Below are 13871 nucleotides of genomic sequence, written 5' to 3'. Positions count from 1 at the left end.
TTCTTCAACAATGACTAAACATGCTTTATTGTGCCAATAATAGAAATTTCTGTCTGACTTGTGAAAGACAACACAGAAACGAATTCAATGGCATTTCAGCCTCAGGGTTTTTAGTACTAATCTGTCTGTACCTGTTTCCTGCATGTGACACCAGTTTAACAAAGTACACTGCAGAAGGTGAGGCAGCCCTCTTTTCTAGTGGAGGTATTTCTATGGGATTAGGACCCCCACAACATACACTAACAGGATGTAGGCTACAGCAGCTATATCCACCTCCCTCCAGGATCTGATACCTTATTTCTTGCCCTCTGTCTCCCTTTGCCTCTCTATAATTGTGATACATAACTGCAAGGAGTTTTGCTGAATTACTGTTTTTGTGAGAGGCAGAATGTAGTCAAACTTGAATATCACCTTCCACCCCAGAACGTCTCAAGCAGTCGTAGATGACAGAGGTAGTCTAGCAGGAGAAATAGCTTCCCATGTAGCCTACCTACATGGCATTTTTTTGGTAACCTGTTTATTTAGGACCCTAATGGTGTCTAGTTAAGAGTTCCCTCCTCCAGCTTGACTTGATTTCCACACAAGTTGCGAAACAAAGGCCAATCGAAACCTGGAATCAAAAGGTCATTGACATGCTACAATGCTACAATCACTCTTCAGTCACATAACACATAACAAAATAAACCAATATCAATTTTTCTATTTTGTTTTGCAATAGTTTCCTGCGACAGCCAAATGAAACTAGTTTATTGTCATATCAATTATATCAGTAGCAATGTTTTTAAATGGATGTCAATTACTCTTAAATCCTGTCTTTTTGAAATCAAGATAAGCTAATCAAGATCAAGAAGAGGATGAGGTGGAGATTTATGATGAGACGGATGACTTTGTCTTTAAAGTGGCACAAAATGGCATTGGTGGAAAGTAACTAAATGCATTTATTCAAGTACTGTGCTTAAGTACAAATTTGAGGAACCTGTCACTTTACTTTATGCTTTATAGTTCTACTCCACTACATTTGAGAAGCAAATATTATACTTTTTACTCATGTTTCAGTAAAAAAAACTATGACACTGTCATAGATTTAACAATCAATAAAGCATTTAAAATTAGCTCCATTACTCCAAAACATTAAAGTGCTATTTACATGGTAATTCATCATTAGAAATGGTCAAGTAATGTAATGATATAACTGACAAATTGAATGAATGACTTGAATTGAGTAATGTGTAGTTTGGTTTCCGTACCTTTACTTAAGTAAATGATTTGAATTCCTCTTCTACCACTGCCTGTCATCTTTCCGAGAAAGGTTCCTCTAACTGAACCTGTTGAGTGAACCGGAGTTCCTTGTTGTGTTGTGCGCAGATCCCCTATATGATTACATAGACCTTGGGTTTCTGAACAGACTCTACTCTTCCCCTCTTCACTGACAGCAACATCACTTTACAAGAATACTATAATACTGTGGATACTTGAAGGTTCAGTTTGGGAACCAATCCAGAGCGTACAGGTAGGTTTTCTCTTTAATGTTTCAGAGGGTAGACTGAGTATAAATTCAATAAAAAAATGTATTTATGTCATGTGACGTGGGTTACGTGATTTATTTAACGTAGGTTGGGTAGGGAAACAGAGTTCAAAATCTACATTTTCGGAGGCATTGGCAAACGCTATTGTGGGATATGCTCATATGAGTCATAACTGAAAGTTGGTTAAAACGACCTATGTTGTCTTTCAGGTTGGAGGACTTATTGGAATTAAGCCTACGAAGAAAATGCCCTCACAGTAACCACAATCATTCTCTGACCTTACAATGCTTAACTGATCTCATTTTTTTGTTGCCTAACCCGAACCTATAGTTTATTTCTTATTAGCACGAACCTTTCCTAATCAGGCTAGTTGTGCACAAATGTTGCAGAAAGCAGACTCTTTAAAGTTTGCAATGGACATAAAAATCCATGTCAATGTCTTGTGATATGCTTCAATCAGGATACAAAAAAATATTGTATCCTTATTAATCAGGGAAAATACTTGAGATGACATGCATACATGGTTACCAAATGTTATGCATAAATACTGCTATATATATATATATATATATATATAATACTGATATACATTGCTTATACTTTTCAATTATAACATCAGTTCCTGAACAGATGTCGTTATAATAGTTTAGCTTATGAAATCCTAAAATTACATATCTGCTATCACGAAATCCTGTGGTTGGTTTGTTTGCTTTCACATTTTAAGTGTACCGCACCAGGGTTCGTTTTAACTGAACCAAGCAGGTTTGATGTGAAGCACCTCTCTTCCCAGAGTTTCCCTTTAGCATGATTAGAAATGCACTGTACAGTAATGTTTTATTTCTTCTTTCATCCTCCTCAGATGTGAAGTGCTGAACCAAAATATTCTCCACCTCCAACAAGCTTCTCGAGAAAGTGAACAAAACAGTGCTGCTCCCAGAGATCAACATGCAAGCTATGGGAAGTTGGTCTCTGTTCCTTGTCTATCTTCTGTCTTGCCTGCTTCATTACAATCCCTTACTGGCTTTTTCACTTAAAAACTGTACGTTGGCCCATTCTGAAAATGCAAAACGTCTGTGGGTTACTTGCACAGCTCGAGACCTCACTGCTATTCCCGATGACATTCCCAGAAATGCGACATCACTGGATCTCAGCTCAAATCAAATTTTAAACATCAACCGGACAGATTTAAGATGTTTATCAAAGCTCATTGATGTACTACTTCAATATAATCTGATTTCACACATTGATGATGGAGCTTTTGCAGACTTGGTAGAATTAAGGTTCCTTATTATGGATGACAATGAACTAACAAACCTGACAGACAACATGTTTCAGGGGCTGTCCAAATTAGTCTTCCTGTCTCTGTACAACAACAAAATCTCATTTATCTCCCCTGTATCCTTTGAGTCCCTGGTCAGCATAGAGACAGTATATCTGGGTGCCAATCTGCTACAACAAATTACAGACATTGCTCCAATCTTAAAACTATCAACTTTAAAGGGTTTGTATCTTGCGTATAACAAGTTTGACTCTTTTCAATCAGACGACCTGCCTTTAAACGTCTCAAACCTCGAGGTACTGCAGCTAAGTATGAACCCACTGAGAAAGTTCAGCATTACTACAGATATATTTCCTTATCTGGTCTCTCTCGACTTGTCTAAGTGTAGCTGTGACATTGAGTGGGATGTAGCAAACAAGATGTTTCTGAGGAGCCTAACTAGTTTGTTCTTTAGTGGAATGTATATTAGCTTTGAGACGTACAGAGCGATACTGCAGACCGCTGACTCACTACAAAAACTTTCGCTGTTGATGATGGAGAAGCCGATAGTTGAAGGTCTCATAGACGTCGCCTGCCGAATTCCTTCTCTCAGATCTCTAGATGTAGAGGTTTGCAAAATTGGTACCATGGACGATGACATGCTGAGGTCTTGTTCTCTGCTCAATAATCTCACTTTGTCCCATAATGACCTGTCCAAGTTGTCCGAGCATTCGTTCAGATCAATGACACAGCTCAGGCTTCTGGCACTGGACGGTAACCACTTGTCTAAACTGCCACTCGCGCTCCGAGGACTCTCCACACTGGAAATCTTGGATCTAAGCTCCAACTTCATCAGTGAGCTTGACTGCCTCGACTTCCTGAATTTGACAAGATTAACAAACCTTAATCTCAACCACAATCGTATTTCAAAACTTCAAGGCTGTGTTTTTCAAAACTTAATCAACTTGGAAGTCCTCGATATTGGAGAAAATGCTTTTTTCACTTTTGACAAGACCTTCAGCGTTAACTTGTGGAAACTAGAATCTTTGAATTTGCACAACAATGGCCCCTTACAGCTCATGCAAGGAGACTTTAGGAATCTGTCTTCCCTCAGGGTTTTGGATTTAGAGTCAGACCAACATCACAATGTGAATGACGGGGCTTTCGAAGGACTCGATAATCTCCAAACTCTTAGTCTTTCTCTTAGTAATTTCCTAAAGGAGGTTTTCAGAGGATTACCACAATTAGCAAATCTGACACTACATCTTACTTTTAACTGGAATCAGAAGAGTTCTCAACAAAATGACGAGCCACCTTTCTTAAAGTTAACCAATTTGAAGAAGCTTGTGCTTAAAGTTTACGACACATTTATAACTGAGATTTCATCAGATCTGCTCAAGGGTCTGATATCTTTAGAGTACCTCATGACTGAGAGATTTTTCATGAAGTCTTTGCACCCAGACACGTTTAAATACACTCCCCAACTGAAGGGTCTTCAGATAATCCACAGTGATCTGTCAGATTTAACCCCTGAACTGTTCTGGCCAATCCCAAACCTGCAGACGCTCGACCTCTCCAACAATAAATTCAGGTCTTTAGATTTCCTGGCCAGGGCCAACCTGCGGGCTCTCAGCTGGCTGAAACTCAGTGAGAATGCATTGTCCATCATCAATGAGACAGTCTTTCAGTCCCTCCCGGCCTTGACATATCTGGACCTGACTGATAACCCTCTGACATGCGAATGCTCTAATTCTGGTTTTAACCAATGGGTGCAGAGCACCAACCAGACACAGGTTGTTAATGGCCACCAGTATACTTGTGCCTTTCCTGTGAGCCAACAGGGAAATATGTTCCTGGACTTTGACATTGAATCCTGTTGGATAGACGCCGGCTTCCTCTGCTTCATTTCTAGCGCTAGTCTCACTGTGCTCACTCTCCTCACAACATTCATCTACCACTTCATGAGGTGGCACCTAGTCTACGCCTACTACCTCTTCCTGGCCTTCCTCTATGATAAGAAGAGGGGAAAGAAGGGCACTCGTCACCACTATGATGCTTTTGTGTCCTACAACGTTCACGATGAGGCCTGGGTCTACAGAGAGATGCTTCCAGTGCTGGAAGGAGAGCAAGGCTGGAGGCTGTGTCTGCACCACAGAGACTTCGAACCAGGTACAGACGCTCTGTTTGTCCTCAAACTCTTTCTATCAATCTGGCATCAAACATCAACAAAAATTCTAACTACATAGGCTCTTATGATTCTCTCTGCTTCCTCTTTCACTGTCGTCTGTAATCAAGTCTTCTTCCTGTCAGAGTTTGAAAAGTCTGACTGAGGTGGGGTCTATTTTTAAAAAACTTGCTTTCATGGAATGGATTTCACATCCTCATTTGGGTCAATCTTATCGATAGACAGCACCTGTTCACTTCACTTTTTTGGCAGCTTGTGGTCTTATCGAGCCTTCAGATCAAAAACAGGACTTCCTTTAAGACATGCAAATGCAACAGTGTGTGTTGTTCTTTCAGATACTGGTGTGAGCAGGAAATGCAATCTGTGAGTGAACGACTGAAATGTGAAACAAATGAAACACAGCGATTTCTCCGAGCTTATACAAGTCTGATGTGCCAAAGTACCTCAGCACATACAGTCCATAGTACTTACCAGAACCACAAAAAATCATGTGGATACATCACACATTCACGGAGTTATACGGAAAACTCAGTGAATTTACTTTCCGTGATTAAAAACACTTCTTTGAATCGTTGAGACACATTCAGACGCCATTCTACCCTATTTAGATACTGCAGGAGGGGGGCAGAGTCCACCAGGCTGCAGGCTAAACCTACAGGATACTCACAGCTAAATAATAAGGTCTTCACAGTGGACCAGGAAAACAGGCTGCAGATGACCATAAAAAAGTCAGCCAAGATCTAATCTGAAATGCGCATTAACTCTTTGATATTCTAAAAGAAAAAGAACATAATATGTTTGCAATTACATATTAAAAAGGACACTGTCAAGCATTTTAAATAAAAAACAAGAATAACATAAACAACCTCTGTGTTTCATCCATCCGGCCCATTCAAGGCAAGGCAAGTTTATTTGTATGGCACATTTCAACAACAAGGCAATTCAAAGTGCTTTACACAAAACATAAAAGCAACAAAGGGAAATTGAAAAAATAAAACACATTATAAAAACAGGATAACAAACAGGGTAAAAGTTATGGTGCAGTGTACAATCAGGGCTCTGAAAATCTAAAAACAAAGAAAATGAAAACCGGATGTTACGGTGCAGTGGCTTTAATGTAATTTAAGTTCATTCACTGAGACTCGTGAGAGGGCAGGTGTCGAGGAGAAAGCCTCAATACATTTTTCACTAGTGTTTTCAGTGATATGCCGTTTTGTGATCACCTCTGTTTGTACATTTGTGTGCACGCAGAGAGCACTCAGTATTCAAATTAGTAGAAAAACAACATTACTTTTTGTGGGAAAAATGGGATTTCTTAAACAACATGATGGTCAGTTTGAATGAAGTGCCTTGTCTGCATGGCTGATGTTTTCATAGGTAAGCCCATCGTAGAAAACATTACAGACGCAATCTATGGCAGCAGGAAGACCATCTGTGTGATCAGCCGGCACTACCTGCAGAGTGAGTGGTGCTCCAGAGAGATCCAGATGGCCAGGTGAGGGCGCTGCCTCTCTTTCCGTACACTTACTGGTCTTACCTCACCTGTTCCCCAACTGATTCAAGCTCCTGTCCTGTGTGTGGTTTCTACAGCTACCGTCTGTTTGACGAGCAGAAGGATGTGTTGATCCTGCTGTTTTTGGAGCACATCCCCCCCCAGCAGCTGTCTGCGTACTACCAAATGAGGAGTCTGGTGAAGAAACGCACTTACCTGAGCTGGCCGCAAGCCGTTCAACACACTGGAGTCTTCTGGCAGAGCTTACAGCGAGCTCTGAGTTCAGATGAAAGTGCCACTGAGCACACACCCCTCCTCAATGGACACCTAAGCTCTATTCACTGAGATTTTCTTTTACAACCAGAAATGAGGGGAAATTAATCATTAGTTGATTTTGAAATCCGAAAATTACAAAATAAGAATGTCCTTAAGAGCAGATTTAAATTTAAAAGGGAATTTATTGGGGAACGTTCTACCTGTAAAGGTAATTTATTCATAGTCATAGTCATAGTTTAGTCATTTGGAGTAAAACACAGCCTGTACAAACTATATACTATATATACTATAATACTGTTTTCTGCGGCTTTGGAGGAGCTTTCAAGACAAGACATCACCCAGGTATCTGGGCTTTGAGATTACAAATTTTCAAATCCTGCATTACAAACTGGGGTGTACTGTACTTAAGTACAATATTGAGGTACTTGTGCATGTACTGCTACTTTATACTCCTACTTCACTAAAATAATTTTGGGATTTTTACCCTGCTACTTTCATTTTACCGCTTATTTTTCAAATGGAGATTTTACCTAAAACAAAATATGATATGGTTATAAATTAAGAACCAGCAGGTAGTTACTGATTTCTAACACATACTAATAGTTTGTATTGAGTTGATGTTTACTTTTTTAAATCATAAACCTCTTTATTGTTTTTCATTGTCCTAAAACAAACAAAAAAAATTGTAATGAAGCAGCTATGAAACTGTATTATAATTCTTTTGAGTTTAACAGTTTAGACACACAATATGATATCAACAGTATTACTAATACTGCCATTTCTAATCAAATGGGATGCTAACTGTAATACACACACTTGTATTATGGCTGAACTTTTCACAAAAGCTCACTGCTGGTTACCTGGAAACTGTTGCTGTCTGTCACTGCCACCTGAGGGCTGTTTGTTTGTCAAAGAGAGAGAACCATTTTGCATCTACAACACATAAATTATCTGACATTTTGAGCTTTTGTATCCACTAATAGGTCTGCTGAATAAACTACAATGAGGAACCTTTAAGGACCACATTTCTCAGGCGAGTGGGACAAGAAAACAGTGAAATCTTTTATCTTAAAGAGCATTCGAAATTATAATACAGCCGTGAGCGGCAATGATCGGGATCCAAGCAAGTTGCGAAAAAAACAACATTTGAAATTTTCAGAGGAGAAGAACAGACGCAGACAATTTAAGAGATTAAAGTGATGAAAGAAATGCAAACTTGATTTTTACGGCATCACCTTGAGTGTCACTATATGTACCTGACTACTGGTGAAATGTTCGACCCACCTGCGACATTTTGTGTTTCAAAGATTTAAAGTTTAAGCTGCACAAACACTTTTAGGCAGAGAAAAATCAGAAGAAATTGTCAAGGGATCCAAATAATATAGAGAACTTAAACCAACTATGATCTGAACACCCCTTATTGTCAGCAAGTCTGGCTCAGTCACCTGGGGATTTGAACCCTGGCACTTCAGATCGCCAGTGTAGGTGACTTACTGACTAAGCTACTGGTGAGAGGCTATTTTCACAAACCTTCTCCCAAGTCAAGGTAGTGACATCAGTTTAAACTTGAAAAGCTTATAACTGTCATAATGTTGGTGAGAAAATTCTGATAAAAATCACGCATCTTTCTGGGTTTGTTGTGAATTATTTTGGTGGCATTTGATCCAAAACTGAGTTAAAAAGAAAATGTTGTTCATACTGTACAAGTTACAGCAAGATACTGAATATCACTGCAGACTCACCGTTTGACCGATCTGAAAACACTTTGAAACACTTGATATCAGCCATCTGGAGAACGACTCTATGGAGTTTGGTAGTATTTGAAGAAAGACTTGTGGAGAGATGTTAATTGACTTAGCATATTCTGAAAAATACAGTGTGACTGACTTCTAAATTGACCACAGGTTGCAGTGAGGTAAACGTTAGTCACATATCAGCTCTCTAAGACGTACGGATGATTTTCTTAGATTTTTTGAAGTTAGGAATGAGAAATGTCTAGAAATTTACATTTCTTGTAATAAGCCACACCCACTTTGTGCATTTTATACATCTACTGAGTAGTGACCCGAGGTCGTACAAACCGAATTCCGTACAAATCCATCCAGCGAATTACGAGGTATAAACTTTTTGCAAGTGTAACATAATATCCCAGGACTGCTCATCAAAGCTTGAGCCGAGCATCTGAACAGATGCGTCAAGTTTGGTTACAATAGCTTAAGCCAATTTTGATTTACGGGCATTTATGTGAGACACCATGAGGTCTATGAGGGCCACTTTTTCTTACCTGAGTAGTGAGTGGAATTTGCAACCTACATGCCAATCTTGGTGAGTTTCTTTCCAGCAGTTTTTGCTGCCCAAACACTTTTAGCGGAGAAAAAGAAGAAAGAAAGAAAGAAAGAAAGAAGAATCAGAACAAAAACATTTTTTTTTGATAAATTGATGGTCGTTTGATTAGATGTTTTGGGTGTTATAAAACAATGACATGGTTTACTGAACATCCAAGCAGGTCAGCGCCATGATAAATGGGTGTTAAAATTTTATTTAATCCTTTAGTTAGTTATTAGTTACTGTGCTTTTCCTGCTTTGACATGTCAGATGACTGTTTTTAGATTCCATTCAAAACCTCATTCAGAAACTCAACAACTCATCAAACTGGATGATAACAGTAAACCTTTCTCATAGGGGAAATTTTGACATGTCGTAGCTGGAAAAGCACAGATGTAACTAGTAACTTTAAAGATGGCTGGCACTCCTAAATGAAATGCAGCAATTATCAATGTATGTTCATCACAAATGTTATTATTTACTCCTGCTTTTCCTAATATGACGAGTCAAAATGTCCAACATTGGACAAATGTTAGTAGCTTGTCCTCCCCAGAAAAACGACCCTATACGACCCTTATTTACATTTCCACCGCCGGAACAACTACGAAACTAGGAACCTTTGGAGGAACACTGCATTTCCATTGCAGGGAAGGTCAAAATTGAGTTCCGAGGTCTTTATTTGACCCCCAAAAAAATCTGTACTCGGGGGGTAGTACTTTCCCAAAGTGCTGGTATTTTTGGGAAAGTACGTTGAATGTTTGAGTAGAGGCTACTCGTTTTAACTTGAGCATGTTGGGTGTTTTGCTTCTACTGCTCATCCCTTCTATGGAGAGATTATTGGATCAGAATTAAATCTAAAAGTCTAACTCAAAAATGCATTTGGCCATTTAAGACTGGGCATTTGGTATTTAGGATTTGGCATTTGGTATTTAGGATTGAGCATTTGTTATTTAGGATTGGGCATTTAGGATTTAGATTTGGGGCGTGTATGCAAATAAGTGGGCGTGTTCTAAATACTGGAGGCTGGGTTTGAAACAGCTGGTGCACTGTAGTTATAAAGTCTCACAGTTCTTACTGCAGAGCAGCATGATTCTCTCTGTAGCTGTTAGCCTACCTATTTAAAGTGGTGGTGTTATGCTCATTTTCAGGTTCAAAATCTTAATTAGGGGTTGTACCAGAACAGGTTTACATGGTTTAATTTTCAAAAAACACCATATTTTTCTCATACTGCACATTGCTGCAGCTCCTCTTTTCACGCTGTGTGTTGTTCGCTCCGCTACAGAGTGATGCATCTTACTTGTACAAAATCTATGTTGGGAGTTGCACATGCGCAGTTCCCAGGTAAGGACTACTAGCCAATCAGAAGCAGAGAAGGGCGGGCCGTAAGAAACAAGGTAGTGTGATCCAAATCAAAGCCGCTTCAGGTTCAGGATACAGGTACAACATTTCTACAATGGAAACCCAAACAAAGGCGAGTCGAGCCAAAGGGCCTCCGTTCATACTAGCTTGGTTTGAGGGCGTGCCTGACTCCTGCTAGCTGCTTGGCAAGCTTCATGACACGTTTTCATTGTGACGTCACAAGTAAAGGAAGTGAGGGGCTGGACTACAAACGAGCTGTTTTCAAGCGGTTCAGAGCAGAGCTTTCTGTGGGAGACGGGAACTCCCTTTGGGCTGGACTTTGGGCTTTTTCACTTTGCAAACCTGTTACATGCACAAAAAAGATATATAACTAAATAAAGGAGAGGGAAAAAGCCAAAAAGCATAATACCACCTCTTTAACAAACACATGAATAGCCTAAATATAGATTACTGTATGTCATGCTTAGAGCCACCGGATCATTTCTACTGGCACAATGCTTAGGCTACATTATCTACATTTATATTTACTGATTCTGATCGTGAATTTGTTATTGGATAACCCAGAACTTCTTGGGATTTATTAGGCTAAATGTTTAAGGGAAATTGAAATGTAACTCAAATCAAAGTCGACGCTCAGTTATAGGCTTTCCGTTTAGTTCCTCTTCTCATATCCTTTAACACTACTGCATACATTTTATTTGACATCAGATACATACATACATACATGCAGTAGGTGAGATGGCTGGATGTGCAGGCTTGATTTTCCTTTGCTTGCTTCATTAGAGACTTTAGTGCAGTTTAGTAACTTGTCCAGCTCCTTTTATTGTCATCTATTTGGACTAAACACAGGAATGATCTGCCTGACTGAATAGAAATGACAATAAATTATGTAAAACGTGTTTCTTGCTGACAGAGTCTCCGAATCTCTGACTTTAATTGTCTCCATAATAAAAGTTGATGGGAGAATTAAAAGAAAGAAAAATCTTTCCAATAAATGAAGAAAGGTGTGTGTGGGGCTTTTGTTCAGACCTACAATGAACATAGATTTTAACTAGACAGTCAGTCATAAAACATTGATGCCCTTTTCAATGTGTCAGTCAAGCAAATAGGAGTGCATAGTTTCATATAGCCTATTGTTATTGCCAAATGCTGTGCGCCAGTGTGTGGATGTGATGCGCTGCTTGTAAAAACACATTATGGAAAATAAAACACTATTTTATTGTCATTTTTTATTTGTCATCTTCGCAGGTCTTTTGATGCCCACAACAGTGGGCTGAAGGAACCTTCTAGTTTCTTGAAAAGTAGATCCTGGGACTAAAATTCTCGGGTACTTTTGTTGGAAACAGTTGGAGGACTGCTTGAATGTTAAGCCCTGGATATACTTGTTTTTTAACAATGCATAGGCACAGACAGGCGTTGTGACGCAAACAACTTTGTTCACATACTTGCCTGCATACTTTGAGTGTACCTGGTGGATTAAACCTGAATCCACTAAGGGGCAAACCAGGACCGGATCATCCCTCGCCAACACCGGATTATCTTCCTTGACAACTTCCAAATTTGCACATTGTAAACAAACCAAACATAGTGAACCTCGAGCTGGTTGTGATTTTAATGAGACATCATAACGATCTCAGTAATTGCGGACTAGCTCCAGGAGTTTTACTGTAAACATCCCGCCATAAATCCCCTTTTCTAAAATCTGCTGCAGAACTTCTTCTTTTGCATTTAATGGCAGTTGGCAAACCAACTGCATACCTCCACCACCTGGCCTGGTATGTGGAACAATAGATGCTGCTGACCTGCCCGTCAGATCGACATACTACCCCCACGTTCATGTGCTGAATTGCATCTTTCGGAAGCAAAGTGTTAATTCCTGGGAACATGCACAACCTACGCTCCAATGCAGTATATACGTGGCAGCCATCTTGCATACACGAACGCGTAGTTAAAATCAAGTATATCCAGGGCTTTAGCCAACTAACAAGTGCCACTGAAAACCCAGAGCACAGTTTTCCTCTTAATTTTGGACCGCAATTATCTTTCTTTCACTGGAATACTTTAAAGACAGGTTTTGATGGTGTTAAGAGATTTCTGTTTCTTTTAACACTCCGATGTTTATATTCCAAACAAGCAATCAGGTGATTAACAGCAGACACTTGTGTATTTCATGATGGTCGAGCTTGTCTTTTGTGCTAGCTTTTGGTTTATAGCTCGTCTTGTATAGAAAAACAGTAGCACAAAAAAGGTGTAAATTATAATGTTTATGATGGAACCTTTTGATTTATGTAGATATAAAGCCATGTACTGTATGTGAGCCAGTGTACAGGCATACTGGCTTTGGTTCCACTGAATGGAATGTAACCATTACTGACCGTAAAAAGTTACACCTGTGTTTGTGGCTTACAAATGTAAAAAGCATGAGAGAATGAGCATTAGATCTCAATGAAAGTGAGGTTTTTCTGTGTCTCACTTGGCTGGTAGAGATATGATGCACCATCAACTACCAGAAACTTCTCCTAAGTTCACTACTGACTGCAGATTAGTGACGTAACTGAAGTCTCTGAAGTTTGGATTCTCAGCTGTCTATCTTCTTACCTGCCACGACCACTTCAGCTGTCTCAGCCAATAGGACACTGCGAGAGTGATGCTACCTGACAACAGCAGCTGACTAGTTATTGTCCTATACTGTCCTACTGTTGTTTCTACCAGCAGTCAGCTTTGTAATTTGGTCGATGGAAGTGCTATACGGCATCCAGGAAGAGGAGCAGCTCTTTCTGTATAGTGCTTATTACGGAAAATCAGCTTAATTACCTGACACACAAACATAAATACACCAGATTGAAGATAACCATCTGTCATTTGGACGTCTTCCTGCTGAAACGCAACATGTGGGAGGAGAACTTAGACACAGAGCAGTAAGTCACCTTTCCAAAACACTGGAAAACTTTTATATCTCATGTTCAGGCAGATTAGTGACAACAGAAACTCAAATAAAACATTTAAATGGAACTTAATTAAAAATGTTGAGGCTTTAACTGAGTAACTGCACAAAGATTTCTCTGAGACTCAATTTATACTTAGAAAAAGCTTAAATAAAAGGTGAACGTTGACTTTTAATCTTCCTTCTTGTTTTTTGAAGGACAAGTTGTCAACACTGTGTCCAGATGTTGCCTCTAGCCCTGGCTAGTTTATTTCTCAAAGGAAGCAAACAACGAATTCAAGTTACTTCTTCAAAATGCAGTTAGCTCGACAGTTTGATTCACAAACCATTTGAAGACACATCTCCATTGCTGGAAGTAGGTTGTGCTACTTTGCTTGTCAAACATACAGTGCTCCCAGGGTCCTATGTTCCCCAGCTCTATGGCCTCTAAATATGACGCTTTAATGAGACCATTCAAAGGGTTTTATATTCTCAGCAATGTTTTTCATTAGGTCAAATGTTCAATG

The 13871-nt window shown here is 39.4% G+C and overlaps 1 protein-coding gene across 2 annotated transcripts; it reads left to right on the top strand.

The window, feature by feature from the left end:
• The first annotated feature begins 1381 nt into the window (after positions 1-1381).
• Positions 1382-8352, top strand: LOC119912988 (toll-like receptor 13). Of its 2 annotated transcripts, XM_038732289.1 has the most exons (5): positions 1384-1510; positions 1736-1782; positions 2386-4953; positions 6347-6464; positions 6560-8352. In XM_038732289.1, the coding sequence occupies exons 3-5, from the start codon at positions 2472-2474 to the stop codon at positions 6804-6806; spliced, it is 2847 nt and encodes a 948-aa protein (XP_038588217.1). In that variant the 5' UTR covers positions 1384-1510; positions 1736-1782; positions 2386-2471; the 3' UTR covers positions 6807-8352. The 2 variants fall into 2 exon arrangements, with proteins under 2 accessions (XP_038588218.1, XP_038588217.1); XM_038732290.1 differs by lacking the exon at positions 1736-1782 and having other exon boundaries at positions 1382-1510.
• Positions 8353-13871: the final 5519 nt, after the last annotated feature.

The sequence above is a fragment of the Micropterus salmoides genome, unplaced genomic scaffold (genome assembly GCF_014851395.1).
Source record: "Micropterus salmoides isolate LMB-PRFRI ecotype aquatic unplaced genomic scaffold, ASM1485139v1 Ms_hic_scaffold_2, whole genome shotgun sequence".
In the NCBI taxonomy this organism is placed as follows: domain Eukaryota; kingdom Metazoa; phylum Chordata; class Actinopteri; order Centrarchiformes; family Centrarchidae; genus Micropterus; species Micropterus salmoides.
This window is presented reverse-complemented; position numbering and strand designations above follow the sequence as displayed.

Bases quoted from the DNA above. Each gene is read 5' to 3' on its own strand.
- LOC119912988 (XM_038732290.1), top strand. From the start codon at position 2,472: ATGCAAGCTATGGGAAGTTGGTCTCTGTTCCTTGTCTATCTTCTGTCT. The intron at 4,954-6,346 runs GTACAGACGCTC...ATGTTTTCATAG, and splicing joins CCACAGAGACTTCGAACCAG to GTAAGCCCATCGTAGAAAAC. The intron at 6,465-6,559 runs GTGAGGGCGCTG...TGGTTTCTACAG, and splicing joins AGAGAGATCCAGATGGCCAG to CTACCGTCTGTTTGACGAGC.